This window comes from Lepeophtheirus salmonis, chromosome 12, assembly GCF_016086655.4.
Source record: "Lepeophtheirus salmonis chromosome 12, UVic_Lsal_1.4, whole genome shotgun sequence".
In the NCBI taxonomy this organism is placed as follows: Eukaryota; Metazoa; Arthropoda; class Copepoda; order Siphonostomatoida; family Caligidae; genus Lepeophtheirus; species Lepeophtheirus salmonis.
Genome location: NC_052142.2, coordinates 2986259 through 3000364, shown reverse-complemented (window position 1 = coordinate 3000364; position 14106 = coordinate 2986259). Strand labels below are relative to the sequence as shown.

The following is a 14106-nucleotide window of genomic DNA, read 5'->3' as shown; positions in this document are numbered from 1 at the left end:
TGTGACGTAATAAAATCTACTGTAACGGATAAAAAATGTCTAAGTCAATTATACGTAGTATATCTTCATTAAACATTTTGCTAATAAATACATTCGTTATACCCTCAAAAATCATAATAAAGCAGGCAGATGATAATCACATCAGTATTTTAAACAATGATACCATATGTATTTTTCCCCCCTTCTCCTTGCACGCGTTTTTCTCTACAATAACATCAACTATAACTATTAGTTGGTTTTAGAAGTACGAGAAAGAGAAAAAGTAATGAAGCTAGAAAAAGAGGAGGTCGAAGAGAAAGGAAAGAGAGAAAAGAAGGAAAAAGGGAAAGATTGGGAGTGAGTTGAGAGAGAGAGAGAGAGAGAGAGAGAGAGAGAGAATGAAGGGTGTATTGTGAAGTGAAAACAGGTTTGTGGATTGAGAGGAATGATGGATGATGTGGGCGGGTTGGTTGCGGATTTGGATGAGAATTTCGACGAGGAAGTGGAGGACGAAGATGAAGACTCTGTGTGTTCCTGGATGTCGGATAGTGAGTCTGTGGTGCACAACTGGCGTGGTTGGAAGGTTATGGGTCTGCGTGAGTGCGTGAGTGGTTGTGAAGGTGTTGGCGTGGAGGGCGTGGAGGGTGGGGAGTGGAGTGGTTGTTTGAAGGGTCCGCTGTCGTTGTGCGAGCTGGGTGCGCGGAGTGTGGCGCGTTGGATCCCGTTTGAGTTGGTGGAGCGTTACTACCCTCCAGTGCCGGAAGAGGTTCAGCTGCGGATCGCCTTTTGGAGCTTCCCTGAGCGGGAGGAGGATATTCGTCTCTACTCGTGCCTGGCCAACGGGTGCGTGGAGGAGTATAGCAAGGGCGAGGCTCTGTTGCGGAGTGGGGGTGTGCGTGATTCTCTGCAGATCGGGTTCCACCTGTCTGCCACAGTGGTTCCCAGCGACGGGAAGGCGAGTCAGTCCACTTCCATCACGTTCGACCGGAAGCGGATCGTGTCTTGTCAGTGTTCCTGCGAGTCCAAAGCGGAGTGGTGCTCTCACATTGTGGCATCCTCTTTGTATCGAATTCACCGCTCGGTTACATTGCGAGCTCCTGTCTCGGAGTCTCTGTCACGCCTCAGACGAGATCAGCTTCAGAAATTTGCTCAATATCTCATTGCTGAACTGCCCCTCCAAATTCTTCCAGCTGCACAGAAAATACTGGATGAACTTCTGTCCCAAAGTCCCACCGCCATCAATACTGTGTGTGGTGCACCAGACCCTACTGCTGGTGGTTCTGCTAGTGAGCTATCTTCCTTTTATTTGGATTCCAAAAATTTGAAGAACAATATATCGACAATTCTGATAAAGTTTTGTGTTCCTTCCCCTATTGTATTTAGTGACGTCAACTACCTCTCAACCACCCCTCCTTTGTCTGCAGCTGAATGGACGTCATACCTTCGTCCTCTTCGAGGGCGTGAACCCGAAGGTATTTGGAATTTACTTTCGATAGTTAGGGAAATGTTTAGACGATGTGATCATAATGCTCTGCCATTATTGGAGATCCTAACCCTTCAATGCATAGAAACTGCTCAAATTATGGTATGGTGGTTTTATACTAAGGTCGCACTGCAACAAAAAGGCCCTGCAAAGCATAATGTCAATTCCAATTCTCAAGCATCACAAAATGCTTGTGCATATTTATGTGATGAAATTGTTACATTGTGGAAATTAGCCACGCTGAATCCCTGTATTTCTCCACAGGAAAGACAAACACTTAAACAAAGGCTAATTTACTATCATACTTCTGTAATTCATAAAATAAAAGCCAATCAAAATTCAGTTCCTAACAAATCAAACAATCGTAATAAGATTAACGAATTAGAAATGTTTCCTGGATTTAAACCCGCCATCGAAGGATGTATTTTAGATTGGAAAAACTATCCGATCAATGGGGTTACTTTTGGTCATAATTCTAAATATTTATCACCTTTTGCCATTTTTAAACAAAATCCTTCATCAGATTGTTCACAGGTTAATTCTTCTCAAGCTGTTATTCGGTGTGAATATCCGACCACTGCTAGATCGCATCGTACCATAGCTCGGGAAAGTAATGAGTCGGATGAAGGAGTTGAAATGAATGGAAATAATGTAGAGAGTGTACATCAAAGAATCGAACCTCAGGATGAAAATGATAGAGACTCTGATTGGAGCTCTTCTGCTCAGGATAGTGGAGAGGTTAGGAGATCTAATAGCCATGTTGTCTTTGATGTAGATAACCAAGAACAGGAAGATCTTCAGTATCGTGTCTATTTCTATGATTCAGGGGTTCCTATTAACTCTAGGTCAAACGAGAAAGATAAGGAGCTGGTAGATGTATTTAAAAATTTGCGTTCGTCCATCGATGACCCCTGGGAAGTACTATTTTTGAGAACTGAGGGTCTTTATGCACATGGCCATATAGAACATGCTTGTTCGCTTGCTGTTCACCTTGCTAACGACATGCTCAAGAGTACATTGGATCTATTAGCTGAGAGCAGATCCGTAAACGGAGGAAATATTGTTGGGGGATTGAACAAGAGGCACAAAAGAAATGTTAATGCAGCTACTCATCAAGTTACTTTAACGGCATCGAACACGTTATCTCATTGTGCATTTCTTTGTTCAGTTCTATTAGAAAATGAATCATATCATAGTCTTGCTTTTCAGATAGCGATGTATGGTTTGGAAATGCCTCGACCTCCAGCTTCTATTAAACCCATGGAAGTAAAGCTTGCTAATCAGGAATCTGAACTAGTGAATTTATTAAAAAGAGTTCCACAAGGGCAATGGGAATTGAACATAATAAGAGAAAAGGCATTGCAGTTAAAAGAAGGTACTTTAAAATCAAGAGGTGATGCTCTTTTACCCCTTACTTTAGCCTCTTTTATCTTTGAGAGCCTTGTTTTGCCCTTATCTAATGAGGAGGCAAAAATGTCTACTAAGTCGCTTTTATTGTATACAGACGAGCATGTAATTATATTTTATAGTTAATTGATATAAACTCACATCACTTTATTTAGCTGGGATTCGAAGCTGCAGTCGAAGCCATTGGGATGAAAGCGAGTGTAAGTGAGGCTGATCATCCGTTACTTTGTGAAGGAACTCGGCGACAAAGAGGGGAGCTTGTGTTAATTCTCTTACTGCATTATAAAAATGAGCCTCTAAAAATTTCAAAAATTATGGACAAATTTTTGGATAAAGAAGTACATCCTCTTTTTAAGGGTCCTATTACGCCTCATTCATATTGTGTTGGAAATGCAACTATTTTTAGTGGATGTAGTTCCCCCTCTGCAGTGAGAAGTAAATTTTTTCTTTTTGATATAACTTATTGATGAATCAGTGGTGTCTTAATATTGTGTTTTTTTTTCTCTCTCTCTTTAGGAATAGGAAATCAGTTTCAGTCGTTAAATTTGAGAAATGAATCAAGCTATGAACGGGATTATCATAGATCCCAGTCAGATTGGGGACAATTTTTAGATGATCATAAGGAAGAGAGTTTAAGTAATCGTCATAATCGAAATAAAGGAACAAGAAATCGAGGGAATGATCAAGCTTCAGACTCAGGATCCTCAGGAAATTCTTCTGCCGATTCCATCGACTCGTCTTCCTCTTCCTCTGCTGTTCTCAGGGTTCATCAGGCTCACAATTCTTCTGATACTTCACTAACATGGATACGGAAGACATCATCTTCTCAGTCATTAATGCATGGCGGGTTAGTACATTTTGGCTCAGGGGCTATTAGCAATCGTGGACCTACTCTGTCTAGTGTTACCACCAATTCGTAAGAAAATAACATAATTTTGAAGAAATTACTAATGTGATTTCTTTTTTTTAATAGTAATATTGCCCCTCGTCCTATCGTGTCTGGTCTAAAAATCAATAGGTTCAGAGGAAAACGAAATTGTCCTAGTTTACCTAATCAACCTTCAGATTCTTTAGCTCATTTCATGTATGAATTAGCTAAAACTGTTCTTACAAAAGCTGGTGGAAACAGTTCAACATCGCTTTTCAACCAACAAACTGCTTCATCCAACCATCGTGGGCCTCATCGAGCTCTTCTCATGTGCGCCTTTCAAATTGGTTTGTATTCTCTCGGCTTGTATAATGCAGTTACTTCTAATTGGCTCAGTCGAACTTATTCGTCTCAAGTACATTGGGTAACTTCTCAAGCATTAGAAATAGGGACACCAGCTATTGAATTTTTGATCGGAACGTGGGAAGGACATCTTTCTCCAACAGAAGCCGTATCGATTGCTGACAGAGTTTCGAGGGGTAGAGATCCTCATGTTATTCGTGCATCTGCTGAACTTGCTCTTTCTGTTCTTCCTCATGCATCTGCTCTCAAAGTTACTGAAATCCAGCGTGCCATTTGCCAATGTCAACAACAGAGTCAGGATATGCTTGAGAGAGCATGTCTTGCGGTTGAAAAAGCAGCAACTGGAGGAGGGGTTTACCCTGAAGTGCTATTTGAAGTAGCTAAACATTGGTTTTCTCTCTGGGAAAAGTCTATTCCTAATCAGCATCATGAACAACAATCTTTACAAATATCGCAGCATTCAGTCCCTAATATTGCTCCTCAAGATTCTCAAGCAATACATCAGCAGCTTCAAGTAGCTACTGGTGTTCATTATCCGTTCTATGGTCTTATTTCACGTTTTCCTCAAGGTCAAGCATTAAATCATGCGGCCTTACAAATGTATGCTGTAACTTCTCCTCCACCAGCACCTTCACTTTCAGGACATCATCTTCAACAGCAATTTCAGGCAGCGGCTGCTGTTCAACGTCAAGCTGCGGTACAGGCTGTGGCTGCAGCAGCAGCTGCAGTAGCTAACCCACCTCCTTTCCAAATGTATCCCTCCGGTGGAAATTCACCTGTCTCTGTCACTACTGCACATACAAGATTTGGGGGTATTTATCAACTTTCAGCAGCTATCCCAAGTGGACAAATAGGATCATTATTGTCCGCTTCTCCATCGGGGACTATTACTCAAATTCCAGTTACACCGGCCTTATCAACAAATTTACTGCCCCATCTAAATTCTTCATGCTGTAGTTCCTCTGTTGGCCAGAAGCAACCAACGCAAACCGTGCAATCTGGAGTTCCTTTCCTTTCTAATGCAAATTCCGTGGGTCATGTTTCTCATAGATTTTTGATTTCTGCTTATAGGTAATTGTTTTAAAGAGAACCCCGCATTATCTATTAAGTTTGCCCTCATCGATAGATATCGGTCTTTTGAGTGTCAATATGTATATATGAAACAATAAAACTATCTCATTGCTTAGAAAATCAATGTTTTTTTAAATTCAAGTTTTATTCTTTGTAACTGAATGTTTCCACTCACATTATTCTCATGCCAATGGTGTCACACGCCATTTATTTTTCATATAAAACTAAGAAAGGAAATTTAGTTATATTCTCTTAGGATTAAGTATCACATAAATTTAAAAATTGCGGATGATTTATTGTCATCAAATATTTATTTATTAAGGTTAACTTACTAGATCCTGCGTGGTTTCCTTTGATATAAACTACAAGTTCATAGTTAATAATATGTTTTGAAAGGGTTGGGATGTTGGCACTGGAAAGTCTTGGAAGAAGGACAACCGAAGAAAGACCAGAGGTTAGATTTGCTCAAAATCCTACTTATGGCCCGGATGTTATGTGGCTTAAATCGATTTCGAGGATGTTAGGTTTGTTTTTCTTACATACCTTCTTTAATTTATATTTTTCTATGAGCATTTAAAGGCGCCATTGTTTTTTGTTTGATGTATGATCGGGAAAATATGTATTTTTAAGTAGTTTTATATAGTAATTGTAATTTAATAGATTAACGCTGCTCAGCTAAGTATTAATATATTTTTCCAATTGTCATATTAATAACACAAAGGAAAAATGTAATTTTTTTAAATTTTTACTTAGAGATATGTATATGTACATATAATTTATCATTGTGTACAAAATCCGATAATGAATCATTTTTTTCACTATGTGGTATGGTTTTTGAGTAATTTGGGATTTATTATTCATTATAATGAAATTGAAAATATAATGGAAATATTATATAAAAATATTAATCTTAAAATAATGTTTCTTTGCAAGGTGGTGCCACTGTATTTAGATATTTTAATAAACAAATAATGTTATGGGAATTCTACAAAAATTTCAAGAAATTTATCTACATATCACAATTTTTTTTAGAAAATTTAGGTACTACTAAGGTATGAAAATCCCAGTGATGGGTAAGTTAACTCTTCTTTTTGAGTTTATTTTTTTAACGACTTTAAGTTTAAGTTAATTAACTTTAGAGTAATTTAAGTTAAATTAACTTACCGAACCTTAAGTTGAAGTCAATTGAGAAATTTATCAAGCCTACATAAAGATTATTCTATCGGTCTGTCTGGCTGGGATTTTCTCCACTTCCAAATCAACGATCAAGAAAAAAATACAGTTTCCAACTCCCAACAACTTCTGTTTTGAAGCGAAAAATCAATGCAAGGGAAGCTTGCTTTGTATGATGACTACATAGAGAAGGCTAATGTAGAATGAACCACTTTTAACGACATGTTTGCTGATTTTCACTTAAACTTAAACCTAATCTTGTTAAGTTTAAGTTAAGATAATGGAGTTTAAAAAATTAACTAGTTCAGTTAAAAGTTAATTTTAATAAATCAAAAATAAACTAATTAATTTATAGTTAAAATAGCGCTGTTTAAATAATCAACTAGTTAAATTAACTTAGTTAAGTTAACCTAAGTTACATTAACTTACTCAACTCTGGAAAATCCTGAAAGTTTGGAATCAATAGGCTGATTAATTAGATATTTGTATTCTTAAGTTAATTTAAAAAAATCCTAAAAACAGGTTCCAAAATTTGACTCAACTCTTTCAACCTCAATAACCCCCTAATTTCTATCTAACTATGTTTAACCCCTTTCTTTTTTTTTTGGCTTGAAAATATTTTTTTAGGGTAAAAAGTTTCGTAGAAATAATATAATGAGAAAAAAAAAATATGTATATATTCTAATTAATAATTACCTACTAAGAGTAATTGCTAATGCAAAATCATACTAATTTTTTTTTACATTTACCAGAAGGTTAGTTTCAGATGTTTCAGAAAGTTACAATTTGACACATTTTTGTTGGATAATTTATATAAAGGGATTGTTTGCTTATTTATTCGGTCCAGTCCATTCTAAGAACCGGCCCTATTATTCCTTGGTACCGGTGCTAAGACTGTCAGTATTAGAAAGTTGATTGACGTCATCAATGACCTAACTTTATAAGTTTAAGGATTGAACTGGACGAAACTGCAGTCTTCAGTCCTAAATAAGGACTACATATGTCGAACAAAAAAATTAAGGGTTAAAATTTGTCTGTAGATTTATTAAAATGAAAAATAACATTTTACTTAAGGCAAGACTGGACACTTGTAAGAGAGAAAACATATCCATTTTTGACAGGCCACCACAGTCTCAGACCCTGAATATCATGAATGAAATTCAGCATAACTTGAGAAGAGTTATGTAGACTACCTAAGAAGTGATCGATTCTGAACCAAGACATTTGTCTGTAACTTGAAGAAGGCAATAGACAAGAATCGAGGCACATTCATAACTCTGGCCAGGAGGAGAAATGTGAGCCCTACCACGATCAAGAAAGCCGTCAAGGATGATGTTAAATTCATAAGTAGGGCTAGAGGGGTCGAGAATCTCTTCACAGACAAGATGGGAGCAATTAGGTTTGAAAGTAGAAGGAATTGTCATCGTTAATACAAACCTGGGACTTCATCCAGTGTTAATTATTTTTAGTGGTGAAAATATTTTTACTTTGTATGTAACCAGTAGGAGAAGGAATGATCTGTTGAACTTAACTGACATCTCTGATGTCCAGACTATGAGTGAAAAAAATAAGGGCTCTATTATGTGCCTAGACGCATTCAGTAGTAATGAAGATGTCGTGCCCCCTTATTTTTTAAGTCGGGAGAGAAAGACTACTGCAATATTTTTAACAGCACCGCAATCTCCTGCTTCAGGGGCTTGTTTCACATTCCAACAATAGTCAGCCCCTGCCCTCAGTCAATAGAACGTCGGCATTTCTGCTCTCATATGTCTCCCACTTTTCAATGGTCTTAAACAGCCTCGACCGAACCTTGTGATTATTATTTGTGGTGTTGTCCTGAGTATAAGGGTTTCTCTACGACTCACACTGAGGTGTACTCTCTAATGGCCCACATGAACAAGGTTACAGCCAACTACAGTAAGGATGAAGTGGCTTCAGCTTGCAATAAGTTCTGGAACTATTAGTTCTGGTATTATTAAGACTATTTGTTCTTGTCTCTGCTTTAATAGTTATTTAATAATAAAATTCGTTGTCAATAATTATCTCTTTTTTTAATAATGTTATTAAAGTGGAGAAAAGTCTCAATGTATTGCTCTGACAAGGCCAATTCATACTTAATTTCAAAGAACTTTCATAAATCTTTGAAGTGATGCCACATAAATATGAGATCAGGATGAATTTGATTTTTACTATTAACTTATTCAAAATTGAGTTTAATTCTGTTACTATAAACTACCATCTATCTGGTTGAAAATTTAGTAGAGAGGGAAAGCTGTTGGATATAACCAACTGTACCATTCTTGAACCCTTTGATTCTGACACCGATGATAATAGATGAAGGTATTTTCTCATTATACGTTTATAACGCCGATGGCTTATTGGACAGTCGGTTAGATGCAGACTTGTGCTTCACAATGAAATCAGAGTTTCCTTATCTAAATTACGAACAAAAAGGGAAATAGAACGTGAACGTATTGCAGTTCTCTTAGTCAATGATTAAGTCAAGGAAATTTGCAAGGCTAAATACGTAGATAAGACCCTTATGTACAAGGTGAATAAACTTGTGGAGTTAGGAGAGGTACCCAGGGGCCAAGAATGGTACAATTAGTAGCATCTAACAGCTTTTCCTCTCGACTATTACTCCAGTTGAGTCATTATACAATCAAACATCAATGCTTGATTAATTTAGATTATTCTATATTTTGATGAATTTGCCGGGGTTGTTGCGCTCATCGGAATTTTAACAATTTTCACATTTAAACTTAAATTAAAAATGTGTAAATTGCTTGCAATTTTGATGTTTTATAATAATTGCACGCCTTCTTTGTAGTGAATATCCAGTCTATATAGAAACAAATATGTAGAGGTGACAAGTTATCTCCGTACAACATCAAACATGATTAAAATCCCTTACTAGGCAGAAACATCTTAGAAATAGATTGGGGAAAAAATAATTTTGTAGTTTTGGTTTTATTTCAATACCTTCTATGAAGTTTTACAATCATCCAATTTAAGCCAAGTGTGCCCCGTTCTATGCCAACGAATATCTAACTTCTTAATGCCCTTATCGTAAAAGCTCTTTTTTACTGGCCTCTATTGAGGCCAAATTTGTACCCCCAAGCGTGTTGTTGTTCATAGACAAGAAGAGGTGCTAGGTCCAGACTGTAAAGTGGAGGGCCTATAACTTTCCATCCGAGCTACTTGCGTGTTATCAAAGATGTGTGCGTCCTGGTGTCGTCTTGATGAAATACGATTATTGTCTTATTCCCCAATGCTAACCGTTTCTGTTGGATCGTCAGCTTCAAATGGTCGAGTTGTTCACAGTTGAGGGCGTAATTGAGCGGTTGGTTATAGAAGAGCAGCTCAAAGTACATTATTCCCTGGCAATCCCACCAAACACAGCAACACCTTCTTAGCAGTCACTCATTGGTTGGCCACGGTCTGGGTCGCTTTGTTGGCTTTCAACCACGATCTCTGTCGCTTGAAATTGACAAAAAAAAAAAAGAAGAAGTCATCCGTCTCTCACAGACTTGGATGATTTTTGGCAGACAAGCTCAAATTTATGTGTAGATTAAGTGCCAAATTTCAGGACATAATTCTTAGTTATTCATTAGATATAGACATTCGTCCCATATTTTTGGACCAAAATTTGCAACGTCGCTCAATGTTTTATTACTGGACGCTACTTATTCTTTCATATTTTTTAACCCAAAAGAGATAACCTCTTGATATTTGGTACTTAACTATTTTGAAGTGGAAGAATTCAATGAAGTCAGAAGAATAATATTTCTTATCGGATGGTAGTACGGATAAAAATCTAGAGATTTGTGTTCCCAGCTTATAAAGAAAGCTTCTCTTTTTAATTTATTTTATGTTATTATAATAACATAAGGAGGGGGAGGGGGTGAGATTGATATATTAATGTTGAAGTGGTGGTTCTCAAGCTATAATTAAGTTTAAAAAAAGCTCATGCCCTATTGGTTGTTATGATTTAACACGGCGCCACTCTGACACTTCATTTATAGACGAATACTCATGCCCAATTTACACGTAATATTAAGTATCATGGGTAATTTTTTTAAATACATTTTTGTAGACCAAACCAATTGATTAGTTAAACCATTTATTATATTTGACATAATAAATGCATGTTCGAGGAAACCTCTATATAAAATTATTTATATGAATAAATCATACATATTTTAAGTATCTTTGTATGTATGCTTTTCTTAAGCCATTTTTGAGTGTATATTCTTGATCTTAGAAATAACAAAACCATCGACTGGGTGTGTCATTGCATTGCATATAATATATATGGAGTACTATAAAACTACATTTAAAAATATATGAAATTTTGTATGCGTTTAGGTCAACTCATACAACTCTTCACTTACAGATGAGTTTTTTGTAGACGAAGAGAAGGCTGGAGCAAGACATATTGTACACTTGAATTAAGACCTTGAAAATTATAGTAAAGAACCAACCCCGATTGAGCATTAAGAGGTCTTAACGTGGGTTTCCGTACCACCCGTAGAGGTTTTGGGTACGTTACTAAAATCTACCATCACCACTTTCTCTTTCTAATTTTTCTTCCTTAATTTCTTCTCTCTCTCTCTCTCTTTCTATTACAAGAACCTTTTTCCCTAGCCTCAAATAGATATTAAATGAGCTCCAGTCAAGAGTCTACATAATTTCTCTTATGCACCACAATTGTTCCATTTTCCATTAAGTAACAAGTGTTCCATACTTAAGGAATGTACCCACCTATAGGACGCCCAATCGTCAGATATGACAGTAGTTTCGGGTTCGACGTACTTTGCGATGAGTGGCCGCTGTTTGGTCTTCAACCTCGACCATGGAACAATCCCCACTGCATGTATTGTATGATGAATTTTAATATACTAGGTTGCTGTAGGATTAATAAAAGTACTTTGTATAGAAAGAGAGAGAAAGAAAGAAAAGGAAGAATAATTAGAAAGAGAAAGTGGTGATGGTAGATTTTTGTAAATGTACCAGAGTCTTAGAATCGTGTATGTTTTCTAAGTCCTTGTACATTTTATATTCAGATAATAACGTTGAATTATCGTGAAAATTTCATATAAAGGGAGAGTTAACAAAAAAACAAACAATGTCTTTTAGGTGTTTATTGAAGAAATAAAATCAACCGTGGGTCTTTTACGAGTTCCAAAATACAGAAATAGAAAAACTTCGTCAAAAAATCGTTGCGTACATCAAAGCCGGTGATAATCCCTCTGTGATTGCGCACGGTGTGTTCAAAGCAGAATTAGGATGAAAAAAAATCTCCATAAAATATCATCAACTGCATCATTAAATTTACATAGTCTCAGGGTTCCAGATATAAAAAAGTTTTAAGCATAACCCTATATCCAAAGGAATTATATGTATTTTTATAATTTAACCAATTTTTTACTTCAAAAGTCATTAAAACATCAACGTTAATATAGTTTTAAAGTGTATTTATTTAACATAGATTATATTCTCAATTTTGTTAACACATTTAGTAAAAGCAATATACTTATAATGTATGTATTGTATACATATGTAAAATATATTCTAAATTTTTAAAGATGAAGTGAGTTATATTTAACTACACTAGCCAAGAAAAAATCTCCAATTTTTTCGTTTGCGTCTTATTTTAATATAACTCCAGCAATGCTTCCAATCGGCATGCTCACTGGCTTGTTCTGAATATGGACCAATTCCACAACCTTCAATCTTACAAAACATGCAATGTTTAAAAATACAATGCAATTTTAGTCACTTTAGTCCCAATTTTAAAAAATAGTTCTTGAAATTCTGCAATATCAAACTCTGTACTAGACGAGAAATCTTTACTAAAGCAATCTTTTCTGGCCTTATTAAAGGCATAAAGAGCTTGATAAAAAGAGTGCAAAGGAACGGGTAAATCTTCTTCTAGTTTATGCAAACAGTTCCAGAGTATCTTACGTTCCCTACCATACTACCCCCTTAATAGCCAATCCTAATTATATTGTGATTTGCTGCCCATTTATGTGCTTCGTTGTTATCCCAAGCAAGATTCAGTCCATCAAAGTTTTGATTAACCGCTCCCAACATCAAATACAGCTCTGGAGGAGGAATGAGGTTCAGAAGCTGTGTATCCAAATCTCCATGTAGAAGAAGCGAATGAATACAATTTAAAAAATATTTTGCTCAATTCATTCAACCTCCGTCATTGTGGAATGTTTGAAAGTATTCAGAAATTCTTCCAATAGTTCTCACTCTTGCATGCTCCCACGACACACCTTTCTTTACTAGAGAACAACTTTACAATAGAAACAGCTGTATTTACTGGCATGAGAGCCAATGTCTGGGCAAATATTGGCTAACTTGATTCAGTTACACAGGTACATTCAACTTTACCCGCATTTTGACGTTCTCATAGGTTTCATGTATGTCTTTGACAATGCTAATAATCATCATTTTTTTTCTCCACTTGCTTGAAATCTTTGGGCAACGGCAAATTTATTTTTGAAAGGGGAATTGGTAGGACTTTCAGGTATTTTTACAAGATTGATGCAGGGCTTCAGAACCCCCCCATTTAAGTCTAGCTTAACCATGTAATCACTAGAATTCTGTCTTGTTTGAGCGACAAACTGGATAAATGAATGAAGCAACATTGCTGCAGTAAACAACTTGCCTCTTCGTTAATTTTTCTTCATCAGCATCTTTGGTCTCAAATTTAGTAAGTCTTACATTGAAATAGGGACTAATGAATTTACCTTTATCTCTCAAAGCTGAAACAGCTTATATTTAAACTAGTTTACATTTTTGCAATGGTGTCATGCGACAAAGGATTGGAAAATATCTGTCATTAGAAAGATTCAGAACCAACAGCTATGCTCATTGGGTGTCCTCGAGTGCCTGATGTTAATAAAATTATATACAGGTAGATAATTTTTCTTTTGTTTTGGGAGTTAAATATTCTAAAGTTAATACTTTTTTAAACAAGGATGTGAGTGTCCCAGACCTATTTTACAATGACATTGGGGACAAACTTTTTGGGAAGAAGGAAGTAGGCATTTTTTTTTAGTAGAAGGACAACCTTTTGGTTTTATTCGAATAAAAATATACTCACAAGTTAAGGACATACTTAAGATTATACTAAAACAGAATCAAATACATATACGTATTTCATTATTATAAATAATACATAAGGTTTGACTAATTTATATGAAGAAAATCTAAATTAGTTATTTTTGGCTAACTTCTTTCGATATAGGGTTAAGATTTTAATTTTTTTATGTCTGGAACGGTGAGACTATGTAGATTTAACGAATACTAACAGATTTTATGGAGATTTAAAAAAACATAATTCTGTTTTAAACGCACCGTGTGAACTTATTAAGCTCTACAAGGAAACCGAATCCTTTGTCGATCGTCACAGGTCGGGAAGACCAAAATCGGTCCGTACGGAAAGCCTTATAAGGAGTGCGACGGCAAAGATAGACGTGAACCTTTGTGTAAACATCTGACAAATGGTATGGTACCTCAGGGTTTACGAAAAGTATGTATCATTGAGGAGGATTTAGGCCTCAAGTCTGGGGCTGTCACAAAAGTTCAGGGTTTGACTATGTTGCACAGACAAAATATGATGGAATGATCGAAGATCTTCCTTAATAAATTGAAGAACCCCAATGAGAAAGGCTCAATTTTTGGGAGAAATTTTTTTTATAAGGCATTGGAAATTTTGTTGGGACACAGACAGAGCACCGTCCATAGA

General features: G+C 36.1%; 1 protein-coding gene across 3 annotated transcripts in view; it reads left to right on the top strand.

Moving 5' to 3' along the window:
• Window positions 1–290: 290 nt before the first annotated feature.
• The window catches only part of Dora (zinc finger SWIM domain-containing dorado), a 33200-nt gene continuing 19384 nt past the window's right edge, over window positions 291–14106 (top strand). For all 3 annotated transcript variants that reach the window (XR_011782324.1, XM_040722066.2, XM_071891860.1), the window contains exons 1-5: window positions 291–2974; window positions 3025–3304; window positions 3386–3785; window positions 3843–5171; window positions 5568–5695. Coding sequence is in view for 2 of the 3 variants with exons in the window: in XM_040722066.2 (XP_040578000.1) it covers window positions 425–2974; window positions 3025–3304; window positions 3386–3785; window positions 3843–5171; window positions 5568–5695 (4687 nt within the window). In the remaining variant the exon portion in view is untranslated. The remainder of the gene's footprint in view (window positions 2975–3024; window positions 3305–3385; window positions 3786–3842; window positions 5172–5567; window positions 5696–14106) is intronic.